The 27,551-nt window shown below is 61.8% G+C and overlaps 2 protein-coding genes across 6 annotated transcripts; one reads left to right on the top strand and one right to left on the bottom strand.

The window, feature by feature from the left end:
* Window positions 1-613: 613 nt before the first annotated feature.
* On the top strand, window positions 614-16,162 carry RELL2 (RELT like 2). Of its 3 annotated transcripts, none has more exons than XM_068165643.1 (8): window positions 614-1,462; window positions 5,691-5,904; window positions 7,711-7,776; window positions 7,854-7,920; window positions 8,706-8,894; window positions 13,058-13,577; window positions 15,069-15,111; window positions 15,805-16,162. In XM_068165643.1, exons 1-7 carry the CDS (start codon window positions 1,424-1,426, stop codon window positions 15,108-15,110), a joined length of 1,137 nt encoding a protein of 378 aa, XP_068021744.1. In that variant the 5' UTR covers window positions 614-1,423; the 3' UTR covers window position 15,111; window positions 15,805-16,162. The 3 variants fall into 3 exon arrangements, with proteins under 3 accessions (XP_068021744.1, XP_068021742.1, XP_068021745.1); XM_068165641.1 differs by having other exon boundaries at window positions 15,333-16,162; XM_068165644.1 differs by lacking the exon at window positions 614-1,462 and adding an exon at window positions 4,314-4,984 and having other exon boundaries at window positions 15,333-16,162.
* Window positions 16,153-27,551, bottom strand: FCHSD1 (FCH and double SH3 domains 1). Of its 3 annotated transcripts, XM_068165637.1 has the most exons (19): window positions 27,452-27,551; window positions 27,044-27,141; window positions 26,507-26,552; window positions 25,595-25,668; window positions 24,547-24,691; window positions 23,235-23,371; window positions 23,084-23,147; window positions 21,783-21,911; window positions 21,192-21,314; window positions 21,013-21,108; window positions 20,201-20,308; window positions 19,989-20,084; window positions 19,156-19,386; window positions 18,976-19,059; window positions 18,699-18,855; window positions 18,367-18,572; window positions 17,369-17,465; window positions 17,221-17,288; window positions 16,153-17,065 (listed from the first exon to the last, which is right to left on the bottom strand). In XM_068165637.1, exons 1-19 carry the CDS (start codon window positions 27,473-27,475, stop codon window positions 17,000-17,002), a joined length of 2,049 nt encoding a protein of 682 aa, XP_068021738.1. In that variant the 5' UTR covers window positions 27,476-27,551; the 3' UTR covers window positions 16,153-16,999. The 3 variants fall into 3 exon arrangements, with proteins under 3 accessions (XP_068021738.1, XP_068021739.1, XP_068021740.1); XM_068165638.1 differs by lacking the exons at window positions 21,192-21,314; window positions 21,783-21,911; XM_068165639.1 differs by lacking the exons at window positions 21,013-21,108; window positions 21,192-21,314; window positions 21,783-21,911.

Here is a 27,551-nt window from a genome sequence, read left to right as displayed (position 1 = left end):
CCTGGCTGCAGCCTCCCTTCAGGTAGTTGTAGAGAGCAATAAGGTCTCCTCTGAGCCTCCTCTTCTCCAGGCTAAAATGGTATGGATGGGGTTGATGGAGCAGGTGGAATGGGATGGAATGGAGATGGTGGGAACGGCATGGATGGGTTGAGATGAGATGGGGCTGGTGGGATGGGATGAGATAGGATAGGAATGGATGGGATGGGGCTGGTGGGATGGGATGGGGTTGGTAGAATAAGATGGGCTGGGATTTTGGGGCTCATGCTTAAGGTGTGCATAAATCATGGGGTAGTTAGATGATGCTTCCCACTGCAGGGGCTCTGCAGTCTCCACACTCCTTGGGAATTTTTCCCTTTGGGATCCCAGCTCCAGAGCACGGAGCAAAGATCCATCAGGGTACACTGAGACCCCACAGGGCTGTGTCTGGGGGCACTCAGAGCTGCAGTCCCCAAGCCCAGCACCTACCCAGCTTAAACAGAGAAGCTTTAAATGTGTCTGGGGCTGGTGGAGAGCTCTGACGTCTTGGCCAGGGCTGGTCTCTCGCTGTGACGTTTGTCCTGTCACAGCTCTGCAAGGTGTTGTCACCAGATAGCAGCTGCCTGGGGCCACCCAAGCCACCCAAGCAGCACAGCTGAGCTGGGGGAAACGAGGGAAGCAGCACGTCCCTGCCTCCTGTGGGAATGAATTTAAGGGGTGGAAGCCTGTTCCAGGAACCTTCATGGCTCTTGGAGTGGTACAGAGAAGGGTTGGAGGAGAGTTGTAGATGTTCTTGGTGCTCAGAGAGCCAGAACAGGCTGTGGGTTGAAGACCATTGTCTGGTTCAGAGAGCCAGAACAGGCTGTGGGTTGAAGGCCATCAGCTGGCTCAGAGAGCCAGAACAGGCTGTGGGTTGAAGGCCATCAGCTTGCTCAGAGAGCCAGAATAGGCTGTGGGTTGAAGGCCATCAGCTTGCTCAGAGAGCCAGAATAGGCTGTGGGTTGAAGGCCATCAGCTTGCTCAGAGAGCCAGAATAGGCTGTGGGTTGAAGACCATCAGCTGGCTCAGAGAGCCAGAACAGGCTGTGGGTTGAAGACCATCAGCTGGCTCAGAGGACTGAAACAGGCTGTGGGTTGAAGACCATCAGCTTGCTCAGAGAGCCAGAACAGGCTGTGGGTTGAAGACCACCATCTGGCTCAGAGGACTGAAGCAGGCTGTGGGTTGAAGACCATCAGGTTGCTGGAGAAACTTAAGTGAGGGCTTTGGCTCCAGGCAGCTGCTTGAGGCCTGGGATGTAGCAGACTTGCAGACACTGTGACAACTTCTGAGCTGAGGACCAGAGCGGAGAGCCCAGGAGGAACCTGCCTGTGGGACTGCTGGAGCTGGGCAACCAGTTCCCTACAGCTGCCACGTGGCCAAGGAGCAGGGCTGGGGCACATCAGCTTCAATGGCTGTGGGGAAAGTGCTGGAAGAGTGTGGACGAGAGGTAAGGTGGTGATGGGCAATGGTGATGGGCAATGGTGCTGTCCCTTCACCCTCTCCTGGAGAGCTGAGACACCTGAAGGCTGGGTGGCTACCCAGTGAGACCTGGACAGGCTGAGAGCTGGGCAGAGAGGATCCTAATGAGGGTCAACCAGGATGAGTGCAGAGTCCTGCAGCTGGGCAGGAAGAATAAACTGCAGCAGGACAGGCTGGGAGGTGATCTGCTGGAGAGCAGCCCTGGGGAGAAGGACCCGGGAGTGCTGGTGGACAAGAAGTTCCCATGGGACACTGTGATGTCCTTTTGGGTCACCTCTGAGGTGCTGTGGAGACCTTTTGGGTCACCTCAGAGGCACTGTGGTGTCCTTTTGGGTCACCTCTGAGGAACTGTGATGTCCTTTTGTGTCTCTTCTGAGGAGCTGTTGTGTCCTTTTGGGTTGCTTCTGAGGTGCTGTGGTGTCCTTTGGGGTCACCTCTGAGGAGCTGTGGTGTCCTTTTGGGTCACCTCTGAGGTGCTGTGGTGTGCTTTTGGGTTACCTCTGAGGAGCTGTGGTGTCCTTTGGGGTCACCTCTGAGGAGCTGTGATGTGCTTTTGGGTCTTTTCTGAGGAGCTGTGGTGTCCTTTTGGGTCACCTCTGAGGCACTGTGGTGTCCTTTTGGGTCACCTCAGAGGCACTGTGGTGTCCTTTTGGGTCACCTCTGAGGAACTGTGATGTCCTTTTGTGTCTCTTCTGAGGAGCTGTTGTGTCCTTTTGGGTTGCTTCTGAGGAGCTGTGGTGTCCTTTGGGGTCACCTCTGAGGAGCTGTGGTGTCCTTTTGGGTCACCTCTGAGGTGCTGTGCTGTCCTTTTGGGTCTCTTCTGAGGAGCTGTGGTGTCCTTTGGGGTCACCTCTGAGGCACTGTGGTGTCCTTTTGGGTGACCTGAGTGGGAGAAGGGTCATGGTCCAGACCTTGAAGTGATAAGAAGATCCTGCCCTGGGAGGAGGACTGGGATGGGGGTGGGGGAATCAGGATGGAGACTGGGCACATGTGGCACATGGGGGGAACATTGTGGGGGAAAAATGAGGCTGCCAGGGACACCCCAGCTGCAGAGCTGGGCATGGGCATCTTGATGGCAGTGAAGTCTCCTCCTTGTCCCACTTCACCCCATGCAGGGCCAGGATTTGTCCTCAGGGAGGGCTGCTGCAGCCTCCCAGCTCTCCTCCTGCTGTGTCCTCTTGCTCGTGGGAAGGGCTCCAGAAGCTGTGGGGAAATGGGAATGTCCCCGGGAATGCCCCTGGAAACAGGGAGGGCTGAGCAGTGTGTGCTGATTTTCCCAGCGTGGATAAAGGCTGCCAGAGGGTAGGCAGGGTGCAGTAGTGCACTGGGTGGGTGGCAGTGCCCAGGGAGCAGAAGGAGCTGTGCGTTGTGCCAGCCAAGCGTGGGTGGGCAGCAGGAGGATGGGAACAAGCTGGCTGTGACTGCAAGCCCTCAGGGCCCTGCAGAAACCCAGACCTGAGAGGTGCCAAGGTTTAAAGGAGCAAGGGCAAGGAGGAAACCAGCTTGAAAGTCTTGAGCATAGAATCATGGAATGGGTTGGGTTGGGAGGGACCTTAAACATCATCCAGTTCCAGCCCCCTGCCAGGGGCAGGGACACCTCACACTGGACCAACATCCTCAAGGTCTCATCCAGCCTGGTCTTGAACACCTCCAGGCAGGAGGCAGCCACAGCCTCCCTGGGCAACCTGTGCCAGAGTCTCCCCACCCTCACTGGAAAGACTATCTTCCTCACCTCCAATCTCCATCTGCCCTCTCCCAGCTCACAGCCATTGTCCCTTGTCCTGGCACTCCCAGCCCTTGTCACAAGTCCCTCCCCAACTCTCCTGGAGCCTCTTCAGGTACTGGAAGGCTGCTCTGAGTTCTCCCTGGAGCCTTCTCTTCTCCAGGCTGAGCAGCCCCAACTCTCCCAGCCTGTCCCCACAGGGGAGCTTCTGCAGCCCTCTGATCATCTTCATGGCCTCTTCTGGACCCTCTCCAGCAGCTCCAGGTCCTTCCTGTGCTGGGGGCCCCAGAGCTGGAGGCTGGAGGTGGGGTCTGAGCAGAGCAGAGGGCAGAATCCCCTCCCTGTGCTGCTGCTCTCCCTGCTCTGGGTGCAGCTCAGCACTCAGCTGCCTGCTGGGCTGCCAGGGACCATTGCTGGCTCCTGGGGACTTTGTCACCAGCTGACACCCCTCAAGTCCTCCTTAAGGCTGCTCTCTAGCCACTCCACACCCTGTATCAGCCTATCTCTCATGATAGTCCAGCATCAGGAGATCTCTCCTGAGATCATGGTCTTGGAGGAAGCATGGCAAGAGGAGTAAATCTTGGTGCCCATGGTTTTATCTTGCCACAGTTGGTCCATTTTAGGGTGGGTCTCCCTGCCAGGACAGCAGACATGTGGGGGTCACCTGTGATGCAGCCACCTCCTGAAGTCACAATGGTGGAGGAGGCTCTTGGGCTTCTGAGAGTTGAGACTTGAGAGGGAGAGGAACTCTCATCATCAGGTAACCAAAACCTTGGAGGAGCTGCAGGTTGCCTCCTGGCAGTGTGGAGTGTGGTGAGACACCTCCTGCAAATGAAAGTGTAGATGGAGAGGAACTTAGCTGAGCAGAGGTGGAGTGGGAGGGGCATCCAGGGCTGCTCGGGCTGCTCAGGGTGAAGAGAAAAGGATGGAGATAAACAGTAGCCAAGGGAATTGGGGTGAAGCTTCCCAGAGTGGGGATGATGTGGTGGAGATGGAGAAGGAGGTCATGGGACCACCATGGTCGTGTGGAAGGAGGGAGAGAGAGTTGTCCTGGAGCAGAGTATTGTCCTGGGGGCTCTCCTGGGGGCTGCTTTTCCACCATCTCATGGTACAGGTAGCTGCAACCCTTTCCACCCCACACGCCGGTGCAGGACCAGTCCTGGTCTTGCTGAGATCCACTCCCACCTCTTTTGCCCTCCCACTGCCGCGGCTCAACGCTCAACAAAGCCAGCAAACAGCCCACCAAGAGCTTCAGAAAGGAGGGTGCCGGGGGGAAGCCCAACCTGGCTCTGGGGTCTTCGCCCCAGGAGGGCAGCAGCTCTCCAGCGCTTGCTTCCCACAGCCCTGCTCCCGCTGGCTCCCGTTGGCTCCCGCTGGCTCCCGCTGGCTCCCGCTGGCTCCCGCTGGCTCCCGTTGGCTCCCGTTGGCTCCCGTTTGCTCCCGTTGGCTCCCGCTGCCGGCGTTTCCCTCGCTTCCCTCTGCTCCTCCATCCGCTGGAACAGCTCCGGGAAGGATTTTTTTTTGGTGTTTGGCTTTTTTTTTTTTTCCTCCGGCTGCTGAGGCTGGCAGAGAGCTGCAGGCTGCCGTGGTGGGCAGAAGCGGCTTGGCTCCTTCCCAGGAAAGGAAAGGGAAGGGAGGAAAAAGGGCAGGGGGAGCCGGGAGGCCGGAGGATGCTGGCGGCCGCGGGCAGCCGCAGGGATGCGGGGTTGCTAGGAGGCAGGTGAAGGTGAAGAGGAGAACGCTGCGGAGAACCGACCGCGGGCCCAGGTACCACCGCGAGGGCGAGGGGACGAGGGAAAAGTGTCGCTGGCCAAGATTTGAGCCTCCCCAGGAATGCCCAGGAGGGAAACCGGGGGAGGGGTTGGAAGAAGGGAGCCAGCCGGGTTCTGCGGGCGGCCGATGCGGGAGCCGGTGGCCCGGCTCGGCCCTTCACCAGCCCGGCTGCCTCCGCTCCCTGCCCGCCCCTGCCGCTTGCCCTCGCCGCCGGAGGGCCCTGGCTGTGAGTGGGAAGGGTTGGTGCGGAGCGGATGGGCACGGGGGCAGGATGCTGAGCTGCCCGCATGGGGCGATGCCGCAGAGCTCCGCGGGGAGGCCGGGGCAGAGGTGCCCTTGGGAAGCCGCCTGCCAGGGCTGGGCTTAAGCCGCAGCCCCGAGGCTGGGGGGTTGCTTCTTCTTCTGCTTCTTCTGCTTCTTCTTCTTCTTCTGCTACTGCTACTGCTTTTCTTCTTCTGCTGCTGCCCTTGGGATGCCTCTCACCGGCTGCGTGTGGGGCAGTGGTGTCCTTGTGAGGACTGTGCCAAGCCACCTCCAGCCTGCCCTGTTGCCCCATGAAGGAGCCCACCCCGAGCCAGGAGCTGGCTCTAGCCTGGGCTGGATGGGAGGAAGAAGAGGAGGAGGAGGAGGAGGAGGATGGGGACAGGCAGGCTGGCAGGAGGGTGAGCGCTGAGGTCCCCCCCATCCTCCCTTCTCCTAGATCCGCATGCCAGACCAGAACAGCACCGAAGATGGGGAGTCAGACCCCGAGCACAGCTTGTTTATCATCTTCCTCCTGGTCCTTGTCTTCTTCATCATGGGGCTGGTGGGTTTCCTGATCTGCCATGTCTTGAAGAAGAAGGGTTACCGATGCCGGACCTTCCGGGACGAGCTCGACCCAGATAACAAAGACGTGCTGGCAGAGCTCCAGGCCAGTGAGTACTCGGGGAGGGGGGGATGGAGGGTGCCCAGTGTGGCTTCAGGCGCTGCCCTTAGCCTGGCATGGACCCAGCGCCTCTGACACCTGCTTCTGGACTGCGGGCCGGAGGTGGGAGGGTTCCCACCGTGTGCTGCTGGGGTGGGAATAAAGGAGGGGGTGGTGAGAGCAGTGTGGCTCCCTGAGGAGCAGGAGAGTGTGGCCTGGAGGACCCTCTGATCCACTGGCTCTGCAGGCTGGCCTTCAGTGTCTGAAGGGGACCTACATGAAAGTTGGGGAGGGAACTTTGTAGGGTGTCATGGACTGACTGGGGGGCATGGAGCAAAAGTAGAAGTGGGGAGATTGAGATTGGATGTGAGGAAGAAGTTGTTCCCCATGAGGGTGGTGAGAGACTGGCACAGGTTGCCCAGGGAGGTGGTGGCAGCCTCATGCCTGGAGGTGTTTGCAGCCAGGCTGGCTGTGGCTGTGAGCAACCTGCTGAGGTGTCCCTGCCCATGGCAGGGGGGTTGGGACTGGCTGATCCTTTAGGTCCCTTCCAAGCCTGACAATGCTCTGATTCTATGATCCTTCAGCCAGGGCAAGAGCTGTCCCCTCCGTCCCTTTGGTGTTAGAAGGTTTGGCATGGGGCCACCAGGGTGCCTGCTAAAGGTCATGTCCTCTTCCAGACACTTGAACTCATGCAGCCCAGAGGAAGAGGAGGGTTTCCTTGGGGGTAGGGGACATCTAGGGATGTTTTTCATTGCTTCAGGCCACCCTGTCTGGCTCTGGGACAGCAGTCTGGGAAGTCAGGTGTGGGTTCAAGGCAGAGCTCAGTTCAAGCTCTGTTGTTTGGTAGTTTCATGAGGCTCTGCTGAACTGGAGAAGACACTTTCTTCTGGCTGCTTCCCCTCCACAAAATGGCCAAATGGTTCTACAAGACTCCTCTGGCTCCTCTGTGCCATCAGCAGTACTCAGCAGGGCCAGCACCTCCTGCTGTCTCTTCTGTGGCTCCTCCAGCTCCCCCATGGATGCAGCAGGACCTTCTGGGTGGCCTTGGATGTGCTCCTCTGGCTTCACTGACTTGGCTGCAACATGACCTGGAGACTGTTTGAACCTTCCAGGATTGGGTTTGCCTGCTGGAGTTGCCACAACCCGGGCAACCATCTTTGTGGGCTTCCAGGAGGGCAGCAGCAGCCTTGGACCATGCTCTAGGAGGCAGCTGCCCACCAGACCACCACTCTGAGCTGCTCAGAGGAACACAGAGCACAGCAGGGCGGGCTGAAGGTCCAGCCAGCCAAGCCTCCTGCCTCCAGCTGTGGCCAGAAGGGAATTGCAGTGGATGCTGGGGATGGACACCACAACGGAGCAGACACCGAGCCAAGTTTCTGCAGCATGGGCCTTCATGCTTCTCACAGGGTGTAGCTCCAGGGCTTTCCTCCAGCACTGATGGCTTCTCCAGACTGAACAGGCCCCAGTGGCTTTCCTCCTCTGTGAACTGCTCCTGTTTGCCTCCAGAGTCTTTTAGCTCCCACAGCACCCTGCAGCCAGGGGCTCCAGGGCTGGGCTGTCCCTCCACAAGGAGCCTCTTCTTCTCGACCTGCTTCCCACTCACTTCTCTTGATGCTGAAGGAACACCACCTCCCTGCACACGTGGCTGCTGGCTCAGCCCTTCCTTTTCCAGGCTGGGGGAGCTTCTGTTCTTTGGGGGCTTCAGAGTGTGATGGGGGACAAGAGGCTCCTCCAACCTTGCTGTCAGTGTGGCTGCTCCTGGGGAGGGACTGGGTGGCCAGATCCCAGCCCTCAGCACCACCTTCTCTCTTTTCAGATGAAGAGGAGGAGCTGAACGAGGACACTGTGGAGAAGATTGTGAGATGCATCATCCAAAATGAAGGTGAGAGCCCCCTAGGGCTGGCCTGGAGGTGTGCTGACTGCTTGGGCTGACCCCTTCCCTTTTCCCTCTCTCTTCAGCAAACGCTGAGGCCCTCAAGGAGATGCTGGGGGACACCGAAGGGGACATCCCAGTGCCAGTGCCCAGGTGAGGCTCCTGCAGAGCAAGGGAGAAGCAGCCTCTGGGTCTCACTGAGGTGCTGAGCAACCTGCTTTAGTGGAAGGTGTCCCTGCTCATGGCAGAGGGGGTTGGAACTGGATGATCTTTGAGGTCCCTTCCAGCCCAAGCCATTCTATGACCACCATGGTCTGGAGACTTTGCAGCCATCCCCTTTGCAGCTTGCTGTAAAGCATCTTCTCAAGCAGAAGTCCTCCTGCTCCACCAAGGCTTGGGATGATGACCCAAGGGCTCGAGCTAGGGGTGTTCAGCCTGGAGGAGAGAAGACTCCAGGGGGACCTTAGAGCTGCCTTCCAGTAGCTGAAGGGATCCTACAGGAAGGCTGCAGAGGGACTGTTGCTAAGGGTGTCTAGGGACAGGCCAAGGGGAAATGGTTTGAAGCTGAGGCAGAGCAGGGTGAGGCTGGAGCTTAGGGAGAAGTTCTCCAGTCTGAGGGTGGTGAGACCCTGGAACAGGCTGCCCAGGGAGGCTGTGGCTGTCTCCTGCCTGGGTTGCTCAAGACCATGTTGGATCAGGGTTTGGGCAGGTGAGTCTAGTTGAGAGGTATCTCTGCCCATAGCAGGGGGTTTGAAGGAGATGACCTCTGAGGTCTCTTCCAACCTGAGCCATTCCATGATTCTATGGTTGCTCCACCCCACTGCCAAGGGGAAATAGCTCTTCCTCACTCCTGTCCTCACAGGAAGTCCCCTCCAGAGCTGCTCTTGGCAGCTGCCCTCCAGCTAACCCAACCTCTGCTGCGCTTCTCCTGCTTGCAGCCTTTGTCCTCACCGCAACAGCCAGGACGGGGGCCCACCGCATCACCACACAGTCCACCTGGGCTCCGCCCAGGCCCCCTGCATCCACTGCAGCAGGAGGAAGAGGCCCCCCCTGCAGCGCCAAGGCCGCTCCAAGGAAGGCAAAGGCAGGATGCACCCTGGGGAAACCACTGTCTTCTCCGTGGGCAGGTACTGCAGCTGGCTCTGCTGGGGAGGGGCGTCGCGGGGAGGCTTCTCGGTTCTCCTGCTCCTTGCCCCCGTGCCAGGCACCCTCTTGCTCCTGCCCCAGCTGCAGCTCTGGAAGTCCTGAGGAGCCAGGTGCCTCTTCCACCTGGGAAGAGCTGTCTGGTAGGTGGTGGCTGGTGGTGGCTTCCCTCCTCCTTGGAGCATGTGACTCAAGCCTGGGTTGTGCTGCTGACTCAGTGCTGGGCTGAGCCCCAAGTCCATGTCCTCCCCAAGCCTGCTGGCCCAGCTGCACCCAAACAGAGCTCTTGCTGCCCAGCTGGGACAAGAACTACAGGGTCTTAAGGATCTTGTTAGGAGGGCAAGGAGGTGACAGCAGGTCTCAGGTGGCCTTGCACCACCACCACCACAATCAGAATGAGAGTGGCTGTGCTCCTCCAGGTCCTTGCCTGCCATGCTGGCTGCAATTAGATGACACAGCAGGAATGTGAGCTCAGGGGAGTGTACCTGACACTACCCTCAAATCCTGTGCCAGTCCCCACTTGCTGTCACCTCAAGGGACTTGCTGAGCTTCCTGTGGTCAGTGACATTCAGCACAATCTGCAGTTGTGGCCAGGTTGCTCCATTCCCCAGCAGAGAGGCTGAGCACCCCCAGGAGCTTTAGCAAAGTCTCCCAGGGCTCAGCTCCCTGCTGCAGCGGTGACCTTGGGCAGGGTGACAAGCAGCTACTGGCCCGTGGGTGGCCACTGTGGTGAGCCTCAAAGCTCTGCTGTGATCACATCCTGCAGTGGGTCTTCAGGCAAAGCCTAAACCTTGATGAAGAAAAGGTCCAAAATCTCTCCCTGGACCACACCATGCAGCTTCATTACGGCTTAGGCCTTGACTGAAGACCTTTCCACGGTGACGTTGAGGGACAGAGGGCATCATGGGGGGTGTGGGCTTTCCACAGTCAGGGAGGTGAACTGGGGGCTGGTGAAGGGGAGAACCCCTGGAATGGGTTGTCCAGGGAGGTGGTTGAGGTCCCATCCCTGGGGGTGTTTAAGACCAGGCTGGATGAGGCTCTGGCCAACCTAATCTAGTGTGAGGTGTCCCTGCCCATGGCAGAGGGGTTGGAACTAGATGATCCTTGTGGTCCCTTCCAACCCTGACTGATTCTATGATTCTGAGCTCCAGCTAAGATCAGACCTTCTGGAGACCAACAGCTCCTGCTTCCTCTTTGCCTGTTGCCATCAGCTGTCCTTGGTGGTGGTGGTGGCTGTTGAGTCAGCTCTCTGCGTGGCTGCATGTTCCTGGCTTATCTCATTCCCTGGCTGGTGGCCAGCTCCATCCACTCCTCCATGTCCTTGCTCCACGCTCTTCTCAGTCTCCTCTCACTCACCTCTGAGTCCTGGAGAAGTTGGTCTCCTTTCCCTCAAAGCTTTCTTATCTCTCTTTACCCTTCTCAACACCCAGTGTCACATCAACCTTCTCCCCAGGGCAGTCACCATGGTCCTCTGAGGTTGCATTTGAGCCTTCCCCTTCCTGAATCTCCTTGGGCTGAGGTCCAGCTGCTGAGGGGCCTATGAGGTACAAAATGACCTCCAAATTGGGGTTCTGGTGTCCAGGCTGGTTGGTCCCTTTGCTCCTTCAGAACCTGGATGGCCTTTGTGGGGCGTTATTTACTATGAACATCTTGGTGGCTCCAAGACCTTTGACTCCTGACTGATCCTAGGGACACAAAGCTCCTTTCACCCACCTCTTCTTTTCCAACCCTCTGGTCCTCTTCCCTCTTCTTCTGTTGTTGTGATTGCTTTTGTCTTGGACACAGTGGTGGGGCCCAGCCCCCTATGATAGCTGCTGAGTGTGGTCCAGAGCTGAGGAGTGAGAGTGATGGAGGTCCACCAAGACATGCTTATGGCATGTGAGGGGACAGGGTTAAGGAACAGGATTTGTTTAGCCTGAAGATGTTAGGGTGGGGGAGGGCATCTCTCTAGAGGTACTCAGAGGGTTTGGAGAGAGTTTAGATGGAGCTGGAGTTTTTTAAGGCCACCAGAGTGGAGCAGAGGGGCAGAATCCCCTCCCTCCCCTTCTGGCCACACTTCTCTTGCTGCAGCCCAGGCTCTGCTTGGCTCTCTGGGCTGCGAGTGCTCACTGCTGGCTCCTGTTGAGCTTCAGGGATGGCTTCTTTCCCTCCCTGTCCCCCACTGCCCGGAGCTGCTTGTGGCACCCCAGGGATGCAGCCTGGAAGCTCAGAGGTGAGGGCTTGGGGGGATTTGCACTACAGGGCACTGGGTGTTACTGGAGCCAGCTAAAGGTGCCCAGGATGCTGGGCATGCTGAGGCCACTTCTGAGTGCCCAGAGGGAGGAGACCTTCCCCTACAAATGTTGCTGTTAAGCAGAGGAAGGGATGAAGCTTCAGGAGCTCTCCTCTTCCTCCTTGCTCTGCCACCACATCCTCCCTGCTCCTAGCTGAGCTTCTCATCCCCCAGCACACCCAAGGCCTTTTCTTCAGGGCTGCTCTCAAGCCAGTCCCTGTCCAGCCTGTATCTGTGCTTGGGATTGCCCTGAGCCAGCTGCAGGACCTTGCCCTTGGTCTTGTTGAAGCTCCTGAGGTTGTCATGGGCTCACCTCTACTGCCTGTCAAAGTCCCTCTGGATGGCATCCAGATGGCATCCAGAGAGCCTTGGGTTTTTTTGTATCAGTACTGAGAAATGATCCTTACAGGGTAAGTGGAGTTTGAATGAGGGTTCTCCCCCCTGCCCTGTCTTTGGCTCCAAATATTCTCTGAGGCACTCATACCTTCCAGTTCTGTTTTCTGGAGGAAAAAAATACATCCTTATTCTATTTTTCTCTCTGAGCAGTGGCATGAATGAAGCTTAATACAAGTCCAAGTGCCAGATTCTGCCCGTTGGCCACAGCAACCCCATGCAGTGCTACAGGCTGGGGTCAGAGTGGCTGAGAGCAGCCAGGCAGAAAGGGACCTGGGGGTGCTGGTGGACAGCAGCTGAACATGAGACAGCAGTGTGCCCAGGTGGCCAAGGAGGCAAATGGCATCCTGGCCTGCATCAGGAACAGTGTGGCCAGCAGGAGCAGGGAGGTCATTCTGCCCTGTGCTCAGCACTGGTTAGGCCACACCTTGAGTCCTGTGTCCAGTTCTGGGCTCCTCAGTTTAAGAAGGACATTGAGACTCTTGAAGGTGTCCAGAGAAGGGCAACAAAGCTGGGGAGGGGTCTGGAGCACAGCCCTGTGAGGAGAGACTGAGGGAGCTGGGGTTGCTTAGCCTGGAGAAGAGGAGGCTCAGGGGAGACCTCATTGCTCTCTACAACTCCCTGAAGGGAGGTTGTAGCCAGGTGGGGGTTGGTCTCTTCTCCCAGGCAGCAGAACAAGAGGATGATCAGAGGGCTGGAACACCTCTCCTATGAGGACAGACTGAAGGATTTGGGGCTGTTCAGTCTGGAGAAGAGAAGGCTCTGAGGTGACCTAATTGTGGCCTTCCAGTATCTGAAGGGGGCCTACAAGAAGGCTGGGGAAGGACTGCTCAGGATCTCAGGTAGTGATAGGACTAGGGGGAATGGAATGAAGCTGGAGGTGGGGAGATTCAGGCTGGATGTGAGGAGGAAGTTCTTTCCCATGAGAGTGGTGAAGCCCTGGAATGGGTTGTCCAGGGAGGTGGTCGAGGCCCCGTCCCTGGAGGTGTTTAAGACCAGGCTGGATGAGGCTCTGTCCAGCCTGATCTAGTGTGGGGTGTCCCTGCCCATGGCAGGGGGGTTGGAACTGGATGATCCTTGTGGTCCCTTCCAACCCTGACTGATACCATGATACTATACTATGACACAGTCTCAAGCTGCATAAGGGGAGGTTTAGGCTGGAGGTGAGGAGAAAGTTCTTCATAGAAAGAGGAATTGGCCACTGGAATGTGCTGCCCAGGGAGGTGTTCAAGAAAGGCTTGGATGTGGCACCTGGAGCCATGGTTTAGCTGTCAGGAGGTGTTGGGTGATAGGTAATAGGTTGGACTTGATGATCTCTGAGGTCTTTCCCAACTTGATCCTATGATTCTGAGGCACAAATGATTTTACCATAAATGACAACCACATCCTCCTCATCATCACCGATCTCCAAGCTGGAGGCGCAGGCAAGCTGGAAAGGAGAGGGAGGGAAGGGACTTTGACGCCTCCTGCCCCCGTTGCCAGGTTCCGCGTCACACACATCGGGAAGAAGCCAACCTTCCAGGAGCAGCAGGACGGAGCCCTGCCCGCCGGCAGCCGGCCGCCCAGCACCGAGGAGCTGGAGCGCAGCAGCGAGCGGCTCCAGCGGGAGCGGGCTCCCAACGGGACTCTCCCCGCCGGCGGCCTGCGCAACGGAACCCTCCAGAAAGGCTCCCAGAGCGGCAGGAGCGGCGAGCAGAGCCGCTCCACCACCCCAAACACGCCAGCCAGCTCCGCCCGGCGGGCGCCCAAGGGGGCACCGCAGGAGAGTGGCACCGCCCCCGGCAGCGCCAGCCGCCAGCGCAAGCTCCTCAGCCTTCACCGGGTGCTGGGAGGGTCGAGCCCCAGCATCCCGGGAGAGCTGGCGCTGGAGGAGACCGGACTGGGCTCGGCAGATGAGGTGTCGGATATTCACGGGAGCCTGAGCCTGCAGGAGCAGCCTGAGGAGCTGGGAAGGGAAGATGGCAGCAGGAAACAGCCTGGAGGGGAGGATGGGGGGCAGCAGGTAGGTTCTTCATCTTTCCTCGTCCCCATGTGGCCCCCGGGCTGGAGGGTTTGAGGGCTCAGGGCACAGCTGCCTGCGAGGTCAGCCAGGCCAGGCGTGCTGGGGTGAGCTCTGCAGCCAGGCTGAACGCTGGGCATGGAGCCTGCCCTGCCCTGCCCACCCTGACCCTGCTTTTGGTGGCATCTCCCCCTCCCTTTTCTAATGCCTGGGGCAGACAGGGTCACCCTGACAGTTCCCAGCCTGCTGGTAGCCCACACTGAGGAGAAGGCAGCTCACTGGTTGGCTTATATGGGAGATGTTCTGTGGAGAAGGACTTGGGGCTGCTGGGGCTGCAAAGCTGGACAGCAGCTGGCACCAAGCACTGCCAGCTCAGCCCCAGCCTGTCCTGGGCTGATCCCCAGCAGGGTGGGCAGCAGGGGCAGGGAGGGGATTCTGCCCCTCTGCTGTGCTGGGGCAGCTCTGGAGTCCTCAGCACAGGACCCCAGGGAAGGGTTAGCATGGAAGACAAGCCTAGGGATGCTGATTTTGTCCTCTTCATCTGCCCTCTTTGGCACATCAGACCCTTGCCTCATACCCTGAACCAGGCTTTGGTGTGCTCCAAGCTATGGAGTCTCAGGGGAATGGTGATGAGACCTCACTGGGATGTTGGTCACCAAGCCCTGGCACAATTCAGACCCTCCCTCATTCCCTAGGTCCCAGACACAGCTACCACGAGGGTTGGGAGCTGCTGCTCAAAAGTGTCCTTCAGGTGCTGGGGCAGGCAGGGCAGAGAGGAGGTGCTTTGGGCTGGAGGCAGCTGGTGGAACCTCAGCCCAGCAGCCCATGGGTCCCTGCTGTGGCTAAGAGAGACCCCAACCCCAGCACCCAGCACCCCCAGCAGCACTGACAGACCCCCCCAGAAGCACCCAGCACCCCCAGCAGCACTGACAGACCCCCCCAGAAGCACCCAGCACCCCCAGCAGCACTGACAGACCCCCCCAGAAGCACACAGCGACCCCAGCAACACTGACAGATCCCCCCCAGAAGCACCCAGCACCCCCAGCAGCACTGACAGACCCCCCCAGAAGCACCCAGCACCCCCAGCAGCACTGACAGACCACCCCCAGAAGCACCCAGCACCCCCAGCAGCACTGACAGACCCCCCCAGAAGCACCCAGCACCCCCAGCAGCACTGACAGACCCCCCCAGAAGCACCCAGCACCCCCAGCAGCACTGACAGACCCCCCCAGAAGCACACAGCGACCCCAGCAACACTGACAGATCCCCCCCAGAAGCACCCAGCACCCCCAGCAGCACTGACAGACCCCCCCAGAAGCACCCAGCACCCCCAGCAGCACTGACAGACCACCCCCAGAAGCACCCAGCACCCCCAGCAGCACTGACAGACCCCCCCCAGAAGCACCCAGCACCCCCAGCAGCACTGACAGACCCCCCCAGAAGCACTCAGCACCCCCAGCAGCATTTCACCCCCATCCTTCCTCCCCCCCGCAGGAGCCCAGCGCCGCGGTGCAGGACCGAGGAGCAACTGTGTGATGTGAGTGCTTGTCCCCAGCCCCTGGGGTGACAACCAGGGTGGGAGGGGAAGGCACTGCTGATGGACTGGGCGCTCCAGCAGGCTCCTGCCCGGGCAGTTCCTCCTGCCCAAGTGGCTCAGTGCCACCTGCGGGCGACCCCGGGGCCAGGCCAGCTCGGCTGTGGCCGGTGGGGGACAGCAGGGCCGTGGGGACCAGCCCCATCCTGCTCCTCTCCTTGCAGCTCCTCTCCGTTCCCGGCTGGAGCGTTGGGCAGGAGGCGAATGGCCCCCGGCCCCCCGACACTGGACTCGGGGTGGGGGCTGTGCCAAGAGGGGATCCTGTGGGGCAGCCGGCCCCGGGGGGGCAGCTACGTGCTTGGCATGGCCAGAGCGAGGCGCCAGGGGCACCACAGCGCGGCCCGGCCAGACCTCATCCCATTGGCAATAGGTGCCCGACCCCCACCCACCGCCCCCGCTCCGGAGCGACCCCCCCACAGGCACGGGAGGGGCACGGCACCCTCGGGGCTGGCACGGGCAGGACAGCACCCGGTGCCCACCCTGCTCCCCGCAGCCCCCTCCCGGCGCTGGGATGCATCGCAAGGGAGCTGCAGCGAGGGGCAGGGACGGGGGCAGCAGCTTGAGCCCCTCACCAGGGCTGGGGGGTGGGGGAGGCTGGGCAGCACCCGACCACTTTTCTCCCCTCCTCCCCCCAAGCCCACCCGGCACATTCACCGCAGAGCACAGCCCCCCGCCCCGGGCACCCCTGCCACGGGCACCCCTGCCCCGGGCACCCCTGCCACGCAGCGTGGGCACAGGCACAAATCCTGCACCGGCGAGGGCCCCGGCGGCTCCCTGGGGGCGATGCTGACGGAGAGAAGAGCTTCCAGCCCCCCCCCCCCGCCCCGGGGCACGGGAGGGACCGGAGCCCTGGCTGAGGAGCGGGGGAGGGGGGCAGGTTGGCAACCCCAGCCAGGGCAGAGTGGGCAGCCCCGGTGCCCGCGGGGAGCTGTGGTGTGGGACTGCACTGTACATAGATGAGCTACAACCATTAAAGCTGCTGAACCCCTGGGCACAGCCGAGTGGATTTATTGGGGCACAGCCCCGGGGGCAGGGGAGGCAGAGAGGGCCCTGGGGCAGAGCCCCCCACACTGCCAGGGAACCAGGGGGGTACTGGGTGGTGAACAGGCAATGCCAGGAAGCTGGGTGAGTGGGGAAACAGCCATGGCACTCAGCACCCCAGGGTGCATGGGTGATGCCAGGCAGGCAGCTGGGTGAGGGGGGGGCACAACCATGGCACTCAGCACCCCAGGGTGCATGGGTGATGCCAGGCAGGCAGCTGGGTGAGGGGGGGAACAGCCATGGCACTCAGCACCCCAAGGTGCATGGGTGATGCCAGGCAGGTGGCTGGGTGAGGGGGGGCACAGCCATGGCACTCAGCACCCCAGGGTGCATGGGTGATGCCAGGCAGGCAGCTGGGTGAGGGGGGGGCACAGCCATGGCACTCAGCACCCCAGGGTGCATGGGTGATGCCAGACAGGCGGCTGGGTGAGGGGGGGGCACAGCCATGGCACTCAGCACCCCAGGGTGCATGGGTGATGCCAGACAGGTGGTTGGGTGTGGGGGGGCATAGCCATGGCACTCAGCACCCCAGGGTGCATGGGTGATGCCAGACAGGTGGCTGGGTGTGGGGGGGCACAGCCATGGCACTCAGCACCCCAGGATAAAGGCTGCTAGGATGCCCTGCTGGGGTGTCCAGGGACAGAAGCAGTGCTGGGCAGGATGTGGCCCTCTGTGAGACCAGCTCAGGGCCTGGGGCAGCACCAGTCCCTGCTGCTGGCACAGCAGCCACGGGGGCTGGCTTGGGTGAAGGTTTCTGGGGGGCAGTGCCAGGTGGGGGGCACCCAGAGGATCAGCTGAAGTGCAGCTCGGGGTCAGGCTCGGGGGCTCTGCCAGGCGGGGGAGGGGGCGCCCGCAGCTGTGGAGAGAGGAGAGGAAAAGCGGTGCCAACAGGCTGGGGCTGCTTGGCCCCTTTCAGCAGCCCCCCAGAAAGCACATGGCTGGCACCAGGCCCCGTGCTGGGAGGGCTGGGGGGCGGGCTGGGGGGCACGGCGTGGCTGGGCTGGGGCTTACCGGCCGCAGGCGGCTGGCTGCCAGGTCCGGAGAGCTGTGCCCGCTGCCTGTGCCATCCTGGCGGCAACCTGGAAGAGCTCAGCAGCTCAGCACGGCTCCCTGCACGCCCCCAGCCCCTTTCCCACTTCCCCCAAGCACTGGCACTCACCTCCCAGGGGTGCTTCAGGAGGGGGGCACTGGTCCAGGCTGGCCTCGGGCAGGAGGCTGGGAGGGGAGAAGGGCGGTGGGGAGGGCGAGGGCAGCTCCTGTGAACAGAGAGCCAAAGAGGGGGGGATGGCTAAGGTAAGGGGGGACGGGCCAGGGGGATGAGGTTCAACCAGGCCAAGGGCTGGGACCTGATCTTGGGGCACAACAACCCCAGGAAGGCTCCAGGCTGGGGGCAGAGTGGCTGGAAAGTGCCTGGGGAAAAAAGGCCCTGGGGGTGCTGGTTGGCAGTGGATGAAAATGAGCTCAGGGGGTGCCCAGGTGGGCAAGAAGGGCACCAGCAGCCTGGCCTGGAGCAGCAATGGTGTAGGCAGCAGCAGCAGGCAGGGATGGTGCCTCTGGACTGGGCACTGGAGAGGCTACAACTTGAGTGCTGGGTTCAGGATTGGGTCCCTCCCTCCAAGAAGGACACTGAGGGTATGAAGCAGGGCCAGGGAAGGGCAACCAAGGTGGGGAAGGGTCTGGAGAAGAGGGCTGGGGAGGAGCAGCTGAGGGAGCTGGGGGTGTTCAGTGTGGAGAAGAGGAGGCTGAGGGAGACCTCATTGCTCTCTGCAGCTCCCTGAGAGGAGGCTGCAGTGAGGTGGGGTTGGGCTCTGCTGCCTAGCATCAGGTTATCATCTGAGGAGAGGAAATGGCCTGAAATTGTGCCAGGGGAGGGTTAAGTTGGAGAGGAGGAACAATTTCTTTGCTGCCAGAGTGGTCAGGGACTGTCCCAGGCTGCCCAGGGAGGTGGTGGAGTGCCCATGGCTGGAGGTGTTCAAGGAGCCTGTGGCCATGGCACCTGGGGCCATGGTTTGGTGGCCATGGGGGGGTTGGGTTGGATGACCTCAGAGGCCTTTTCCAACCCAAACCATTCCATGGCTCTAAGGCTGAGCAGAGCAGGGAGGGCATCAACCTCCCAGGGACCACGCTGACCCCCCCCCCCCCCCCCCCATCACCCACCTGCCCAGCTGCCCCTTGGCCCCCAGTGAGCTCCTCCACCACCAAGGAGGGGAAGACCCCAAGGCGGCCATCGAAGTCCCCGGTCCAGAAGCCGTCGTCCACCTCCCCAGGGGCCCTGGGCAGCACCCTGATGATGGCTCCCTCGGGGAAGCTCAGCTCCTCGGGGCTCTGCCCCTCGTAGTCGTACAGGGCTCGCACCAGCCAGGCTGGAGGGACGGCGTGGGCAGGGCTCAGCGCCCCCTCTGCTGCTGCTGGGGGGGCTCAGCGCCCCCTGGGTGCCAGCCCCGCGCCGCTGCCCCACTGCCTAGGGCAGGAGCCGCCCCAGCACCCACCTCCGGGCTCCAGCACCAGCTCTGCGGCCATGATGCTGGAAAGCTGACGGTGCAGGGCAGAGGGTCCTGGGGGGCCAGCCCCAGCCCCTGCCTCACCCCCCAGGGACAGAAGGTACTTCTCAGGGACGTAGCCAACCTGGCCTGCCTTGTTCCGAGCCTGGAAGGGCAGAAAACCTGTGACTGTCCCTGCCCCCGGGGTAGGGACAGCCCTGGGGACCTCTGCAGCGTGACCCCTGTCGCTCAGGGGGTGCCGTGGGGGTGCTGAGCCTGCTCCTACCTTCACCCACTCCTCCGCATCCCCATCCTCCAGCACCTCCAGCTCCTCGCCCTGGCTGATGGACAGCTCGTCTGCCTGGCAGCCCTGCAGGGGACAGGGGGACAGAGTGGCAGGGAGCCAGCAGGGGAGGGCTGGCCCCGGGAGGGCCGGCAGGGCAGGGGTCTGGCAGCTAGCCCATACCTGGTAGCCAAAGATGACCCTGCAGGTGTAGGGGTAGGTGCGGGCGGCCGGGCCGGCCTCCTGCGCCCCCTCCGGCTCGTCGCTGTCCTCAGAGTCACTGAACTCAGCTGGGTCCAGCCCAGTGGGCACCTCCTCCCCTGCCCCCACCATGGCCCCTGCCAGCCAAGAGTCCACATCCAGCCCCGCTGCCCGCAGCAGTGCCAGCCGTGCCTCCGCCTTCACCTGGCTGACCTGGGGACACAGAGACGGTGTCAGGGGCCAGGGTGGGGACACCTGCAGGGGGGTGGGCATGGCCCAGTGGGTTAGTGTGGGGGCAAAGCATCCCCACCTTTGGAGCACCTCCCCTATGGGCACAGGCTGAGAGAGCTGGGGCTGTTCAGCCTGGAGAAAAGAAGGCTCCAGGGAGGCCTCAGAGCAGCCTCCCAGTGCCTGAAGGGCTCCAGGAGAGCTGGGGAGGGACTTGTGACAAGGGCTGGGAGTGACAGGAGGAGGGACAATGGCTATGAGCTGGGAGAGGGGAGACTGAGCCTGGAGGTGAGGAAGAAATTCATGGCAGTGAGGGTGGGGAGACTCTGGCACAGGTTGCCCAGGGAGGCTGTGGCTGCCTCCTGCCTGGAGGTGTTCAAGGCCAGGCTGGATGAGACCCTGAGGATGTTGGTCCAGTGTGAGGTGTCCCTGCCTCTGGCAGAGGGCTGGAACTGGATGATGTTTAAGGTCCCTCCCAACCCATTCCATGATCTGCAGTGCAGCTTCTCGCCTTCCCCACACCTCCCACCCCACGGGTCACAAGCCTGGAGGGAGGCCACCCCCAGCCTGGAGGCTGCAGTCCCCACCTCTGCCCTCCGGATGCTCTCCCTGGCTTCCTCCATTCGCCTCTCCGCCTCCACCTCCGGCACCTGCTGCCTCCTGGCCTCCAGCCTCTGCAGCACCTGACAGGACCCCCCCCAAGTCACCCAGGTGCTGGGAGCCTTGAGTGGGGGGCGGGGGCACATTGACAGCCCCTCCTTGAGCGCCCCTGTGCCCCATGGGGAGGGTCAGCAGTCACCTCCTCGCTGTGCTCCTTGTTCTTGCGGTCCCTGGCCACCCGCGTAGCCCAGCGCCGAGCCTCCTTCTCCAGGCTGGCCCCATCATCCCCTGGGGGCAGCAGGGACACCTGGGGGAGGACATGGGGGTTGAGAAGGGGACAGCTGCATGGATCCCCAGCCTCCCATAACCATAGAATCACAGAATGGTTTGGGTTGGAAAAGGCCTCTGAGCTCCTCCAGCCCAACCAGCAACCCAACCCCAACCATGGCCACCAAACCATGGCCCCAGGTGCCATGGCCACAGGGTTCCTGAACACCTCCAGCCATGGGCACTCCACCACCTCCCTGGGCAGCCTGGGACAGTCCCTGACCACTCTGGCAGCAAAGACATTTTCCCCCATCTCCAACCCAACCCTCCCCTGGCACAATTTCAGGCCATTTCCTCTCCTTCTAGCACCTGACACTCAGAAGAGAGCCCAACCCCCACCCGGCTCCAGCCTCCTCTCAGGGAGCTGCAGAGAGCAATGAGGTCTCCCTCAGCCTCCTCTTCTCCAGGCTGAACACCCCCAGCTCCCTCAGCTGCTCCTCCCCAGCCCTGTTCTTCAGACCCTTCCCCAGCTCTGTTGCCCTTCTCTGGCCCTGCTCCAGCTCCTCAGTTTGGGCAGTGAGGAGCCCAAACCTGACTCCAGCACTTAGGCTGTGCCCTCACCAGTGCCCAGTCCAGGGGCATGCCTAGTGCCCTGCTCCTGCTGCCCACACCACTGCTGCTCCAGACCAGGATGCTGGTGGCCTTCTTGGACACACCTTGGCTCATCTCCACTCCCCAACCTACCTCCTCCACCCTGGTGAGCTGCAGCTGCTGGTGGGGGGTCAGGGCAAAGCTGGGGTGGTCCTGCAGGAAGAGGAGGAGGTCCTGCTCCCTGGATACCTGCAGCAGAGGAGCAGTGTGGGGCTGGGGCTGTCACCTGTGCCCTCCTGCCCTCTCCCTGCCCATGGGATGGGTGCTGTTACCCTTGCTGAGGCCTCTGCTACCCCCTGGAACCAGTCCCTGGTGGCCCTGCAGGTGTCCACCTCTGTCCTGCTGGCCATGGACAAGTGATCCCGCAGCCGCTCGTACAGGTCCCCATCCACAGCCTGGGGGGACAAGCAGGTGGGGGGACCCCCAGCATGGCCCACACTCCCCCAGCACTGCCCAGAACCCCCCAGCATTGCCTAGAACCACTCCCAGCACCGCCCAGAACCACTTCCAGCACTGCCCCCACCCCCCAGCACTGCCCAGACCCACTCCCAGCAGCGCCCAGAACCACTCCCAGCACTGCCCAGAACCACTTCCAGCACTGCCCCCACCCCCCAGCACTGCCCAGACCCACTCCCAGCACTGCCCCCAGTCCCCAGCATTGCCCTGACCCCACCCCAGCACTGCCCAGAACCCTTCCAGCATTGTCCCCACACCCCCAGCACTGCTCCAGAACCTCCCTCAGGGGAGCATCCCTGCCCCCCACACTGGTGGGACCCTCCCCTAGCAGCCCTGGGCAGATGCCTGCTGCAGGCCCCAGGGGAGGGGGTGGTGCTGGAGGGTTGGGGGAGGTCCCCAGGTCCCACCTGCATGGCTGCCGGCAGCTCCACCCGCTGGTAATGCTGCAGGTGGGCAGTGGCAGCGGCCAGGGCGAAGCCATACTCGTTCTGCACCCCTGCCAGCTGCCTCGAGTGCTCTGCCAGCCTGGCTGAGAACTGTGGGGACAAGGACACAGGCCCTGGGGATGGGGCCAGCACCCCCCTCACCTTGCCACCCAGATCCACAGATGGCAACAGGTTGGAAGGGACCCTCCGAGGTCAGCTTGTCCAACGCCCCTGCAGGCAGCAGGGACAGCTCCAGCCAGAGCAGGCTGCCCAGGGACACATCCAGCCTGGCCTGGAACACCTCCAGCCAGGAGGCAGCCACAGCCTCCCTGGGCAACCTGTGCCAGTGTCTCCCCACCCTCACTGCCAAGAATTTCTTCCTCATCTTCAGTCTCAATCTGCCCTCTCCCCGCTCAAAATTGCCCCTGGTGCTGGCACCCCCAGCCCTTGTCACAAGTCCCTCCCCAGCTCTCCTGGAGCTCCCTTCAGGTTCTGGAAGGCTGCTCTGAGGCCTCCCTGGAGCCTTCTCTTCTCCAGACTGAACAGCCCCAAGTCTCCCAGCCTGTCCTCACAGCAGAGGTTCTCCAGGCCTCTGAGCATCTTTGTGGCCCCCTCTGGACCCTCTCCATCAGGTCTATGTCTCTCTTGTGTTGAGGGTCTCACAGCTGGACCCAACCCTGCAGGTGAGGTCTCACAGAGCAGAGCAGAGCAGAGCAGAGGGGCAGGATGCCCTCTCTCCAGCTCTGGCCACACTGCTGTGGATGCAGCCCAGGCTGCCCTTGGCCTTCTGTGCTGCCAGTGCCCATTGCTGGCTCCTGCCCAGCTCCTCCCCCCCAGCACCCCCAAGTCCTTCCCTGCAGGGCTGCTCTCAACCTCCTCACCCCAGCCTGGATTGCTATCAAGGATTGCCCCAACCCAGCTGCAGGACCTTGCACTTTGCCTTGTTGACCCTCAGGAGGTTCTCCTGAGCTCACTTCCCCAGGCTGCCCAGGTCCCTCTGGATGGATCCCATCCCCCAGTCCTGCCATCCACCCCCCTCAGCTGGGTGCCACCTGCAGGCTGACTGAGGGAGCCTCACTCTTGCTGTGCATGACATTAATGAAGGTATTGATCAAGCATTAATGAAGGTATTGATCAGCACTGGTCCCAGTACAGACCCTTGAGAGGCACCACTTGTCACCCATCTCCAGCTGGCCATGCAACCATTGCCCTTTAGGCTGCCACCATCCAACTAATTCCACCTGCCCTGCCCAGCCCAGCCCAGCCCCCAGCCCTGTGCTGACCTTGGCACTGAGCTTCTGCAGGCTGGCCTTGGTGTGGAATATCCTCCTGTCGCTCTTCCTCAGCCTGTGGGGGCAGGGTGCGGGTTTGGGGAGGAGGTGAGGCCATGCTGATGCCAGGGCAGCCCCCAGCAGGGTGCCCACCCCTGCTCACCGTGCCTCCACGTCAGCTGCCTTGTCCTTGGCCACCTCACTGCTGCGCTGCAGGTGAGTGAACTGCTTCTTGGCCTTGTCCAGCTCCTTCACTGTCTCCAGCAGCTCTGCTTGAGCCCTCTGCAGCCTCTCAATGCCCTGTGAGGAGTGTCAGCCCTGGTGGTGGGGGACAGCTGTCCTCCCACCCCCCAGGCACAGGGGGTGTAGAATTGGTTGGGGTGGGAAAGCCCTCTGAGATCACAGGATGCCAGGGGCTGGAAGGGTCCTCCAGAGCTCACCCAGTCCAACCCCCCTGCCAGAGCAGGAGCACCTGGGGCAGGTCACACAGGAACACATCCAGGCAGGTCTTGAATATCTCCAGAGAGGGAGACTCCCCAGCCCCCCTGGGCAGCTCTGTCACCCTCACAGGGAAATAACTTTTCCTCCTGTTCCCATGGAACTTCCTCTGCCTCAGCTTCCACCACTGCCCCTTGAGCTGTCCTTGGGCATCCCCCAGCAGAGCCTGGCTCCAGCCTCTGGGCACTCACCCTGCACAGCTTTATCCCCAGCAATGAGGTCACCTCTCAGGCTCCTCCTCTCCAAGCTACAGAGCCCTCAGCTCCCTCAGCCTCTCCTCTAAGGAAGATCTTCCACTCCCTGAATCATCTCTGTGGCTCTGTGCTGGACTCTTTCAAGCAGCTCCCTGAGGTCCTTCCTGAACTGAGGGGCTCAGAGCTGGACACAAGATTCCAGCTGTGGCCTCAGGGCAGAGTAGAGGGGGAGGAGAATCTCTCTCAGCCTACTGCCCACAGCCCTTCTAATCCACCCCAGGATGCCCTTGGCCTTCCTGGCCACAAGAGCACTTTGCTGGCTCATAGTCAAGCTCCCCTCCACCAGGACCCCCAGAGGTCCTTTTCCCCTTCACTGCTCTCCAGCAGCTCAGTGCCTAACCTGTGCTGATCCCTGGGCTTGTTCTTGCCCAGGTGCAAGGCTCTGCCCCTGCCCCTGATGAGTTCCATTGCTCCCTGCCCAGCTCTCAGCCTAAGTCTGGAAGCAGGGCAGCACAACCCTCCTGTGCCAGCCCCTGCTCCCAGTTCTGTGCCATCAGCAAACCTGCTGCCAGTGCTCTCTGTGCCCTCACCCAGGCCCTTGATGAATCTATTGAGCAGCTCTGGTCCAGTCCTGACCCCTGAGGGATTCCACTGGACACAGGCCTCTGGCTAGGCTCCATCACACTGACCACAGAGTCCCACCACGAACCCAGCACCACCAGGGCCACCAAACCACGTCCCCAGGTGCCATGGCCACCTGTCTGCAGGTCCTCATCTGGGTACCTTCTTGAGCATCCTCTCCTTGGAGAGCCTGTGGCTGCGGGCAGCCTCTGCAGCCAGGGCTCGGTAGCTGTCGGCGGCGGTGACGCGGAGCTGCCCGGCCTGCGCGGTGCCCTCAATGATGCCCTTCCAGACAGCCACTGAGCTCCTGTGGGCACCAGGGGGGGTGAGCATGGAGCCACAGACTGCTGTGAGTAAGATCTTTAAAGCTCTTCCAGTCCAACCCCCATCCTGCACTCAGCAGGGACAGATGCAGCTGGAGCAGGATGCTCACAGCCCCAGACAACCTCACCTGGGATGGTGCCAGGGATGGAGCAGCTCCAACCTCTCTGGGCAGCCTGGGCCAGGCTCTCCCCACCCTCAGGGTCAAACATTTCTCCCTTCTCTCCACTCTGCATCTCCCTCTTGCAGTTCAAACCATCCCCCCTTGGCCTGTCCCAACAGGCCCTGCTCAAAACTCTGTCCCCAGCTTTCTTCTCAGCCTCTTGAAACCCTGCAAGGCCACCAGAAGGTCTCCCTGGAGCCTTCTCTTCCCCAGGCTGCACAACCCCACCTCTCTCAGCCTGGCCTCACAGCAGAGGGCTTCCAGCCCTGCCAGCATTGCTGTGGCCTCCTCTGGCCCTGCTCCACCAGGTCCCTGTCTGTGTTGTGCTGAGGACCCCAGAGCTGCCCCAGCACTGCAGGGGAGGTCTCAGCAGAGCACAGCAGAGGGGCAGAATCCCCTCCCTGCCCCTGCTGCCCACCCTGCTGGGGATCAGCCCAAGACAGGCTGGGGCTGGGCTGGCAGCACTCAGTGCCAGCTGCTATGCAGCTTTGCCCCCCCAGCAGCCCCAAGAGCAGGTGGAGGTCAGGGCTGGCCACATCCCTCCCAGCTTTCAGGGATGTCAGCAGCACCCCCAGCCCCTGTGGTCCTCCACACAGAGTCAGCTACCACATCCCTGTGGACATCCTCCCCGAATCCTAGTTGGCATTAGGCATCTCCCAGCTGGTTGGGCCGTGCATGGGCACAGCCAGCCCCAGCCCCTTGTGCCCATTCCTGTCCCCAGCCCACCTGGAATCGCCGGCCTCGCCACGGCCCCTCTGCCAGTCTCTCTTCAGGAACTGGCTCGCCAGCCTCTGCAGTGCCTGAGGACAGACCTGTCACCACCAGCTCTCCCCAGCCCTGGCCCCTACCCCCACACCCCACATCCCACCTTGGGAGCCAAATCTGGGCTCTCCCACTCTGGCTGCCCACCCCAGAGTGCCCCCGGCGCAGGGTGGGACACATCCCACAGCAGCTCGGTGCCAGCTGGGTCCCTGTGGGAAAAGCTGTCTGGGGAGCAGTCACCACCACCAGGAACCCCCCCAGGGTGTGGCTTTGGGGACTGGGAAGGGGACACCAGTGAGGGACAGCGACTGCAGAGGCAGAGCAGAGGAGCCCCCCCCTTGCAAAGCCAAGCCCGGGAAGACCCCAACCCTGGGGACACAGCAAACCCCCCGGGCTGGGGAGGGGGGAAGAGGCAGCAGTGTGAGGTGGTGCCTGGCTGTGTGCAGCTGGGGACACAGCTCTGCTGCAGGATGTCCCCAGGGGATGCTGCAGGAGCAAACCCAGGCTGACATTTCAGAGCAGAGCCCTGCATGACCCAGCAGACAGCAGAGCCCGCCGCTTTCTTCCCCCGCCCCCGAGGGGTTTTCTCTCCAGACAGCCAAGCTCCAGGCTTTGCTGTGCTCAGCAGAGCAGCCCCGGGGGTGCCCTGCCGTGCCTGGTGCCACCCCAAGCAGGGACAACGCTGAGTCCATCTGCCACGGCCCTTCACTGCCGGCACGGAGCAGCCCAGCCCCTGCCTGCTCCGACAATTCCTGACGCCGCGGGTGGCCTGCGGGAGGCTCTGCTCTGCTCCACAGCATCCCCCGCAGGAGGGATGGGGCTCAGGGCTTGTGCCCCCCCAGCACGTTGGTCGTGAAAGCAGTGGCACCTCCTTACCTGGCCATACTCCCTGTCGATGGCAGCCCTCTGCTTGCTGTAGGACCTGGAGGGAGAGGGCATGTGGGGCAGGCAAGGACCCGTGCAGGGATAGGCCACCCTCATCATCAACCCCACTGCCACCATCACCCCCACTGACACCCCTCAATCCCAATGCCACACTCACCCTACTGCAAGTGTCAGCCTCACTGCCACGGTCACCCCACTGCCACCACATCCTTCCCCTGCCACCATCAACCCCACTGCAAGCATCAAGCCCCTGCCATCATCATCCCCTGCCAGTGTCACACTCCCCTGCCACCATACACCCCCACCAGGATGTCCCCATCTACCCCCCTGGGTGATGGAGGCCACGACCTCCAGGTGGCAGGTTCAAGGTGAGCTGTGCCTGGCAGCCTGGCTCCAAGCCCCCCGTGGGAGATGAGCTGGCTGGGGAGGGGACACCTCCACGAGGACCCTACCTGAAGTCCCACGCATGAGATGAGCTGCTCGGTCTCAGCTCAGGGTGGCACTGGGACACAGGCGTGGGGACCTTACCTGATGTCCTCCAGCAGCTCTGCGTCTCGCTGCTGCTTGCCCTGCAGGCCCGAGAGCTGCTCCAGGAGGTGGATCCGCACCTCCTGCGTGAGCTTCACCTGCGGGACGGGACGGCACGGCTCAGGCCCCCGCACGGCAGGGGCAAGGGGTGCGCTGCCCTCCCCGGCCCCAGACCCCGGCTGCGTGGAGCCATTGTCCAGCCGGGGTGGTGAACCCTGACGCCCACTCCGGGACCCGGCGCGGGATGCCACCGGCACCGACGGAGAACACCGGAAAGATCACAAGTCCGGATGCCGGGACCGGCTTCGGTGAGCCCTGCCCCGATCCCCATTTCAGTCTTAGTCTTAGTTATAGTCTCGGTCTTGGTCTGCGTCCCGGTCCCGGTCCCGGTCCCGGTCCCGGTCTCACCTTGCGCGGCGGCGGCGGCTGCATTGCTGCGCTACTCTTGATCCCTGATCCCCGCTCCCGGTATCCACTGCCTAGCGTGAGTGGCCCCGGAACTACCGGA

The sequence above is a fragment of the Melanerpes formicivorus genome, unplaced genomic scaffold, assembly GCF_026170545.1.
Source record: "Melanerpes formicivorus ecotype bairdi unplaced genomic scaffold, bMelFor1.0.p_v2 SCAF_91, whole genome shotgun sequence".
In the NCBI taxonomy this organism is placed as follows: domain Eukaryota; kingdom Metazoa; phylum Chordata; class Aves; order Piciformes; family Picidae; genus Melanerpes; species Melanerpes formicivorus.
The sequence above is the reverse complement of the archived record's forward strand: the minus strand, read 5'-3'. Positions and strand labels throughout refer to the sequence as shown.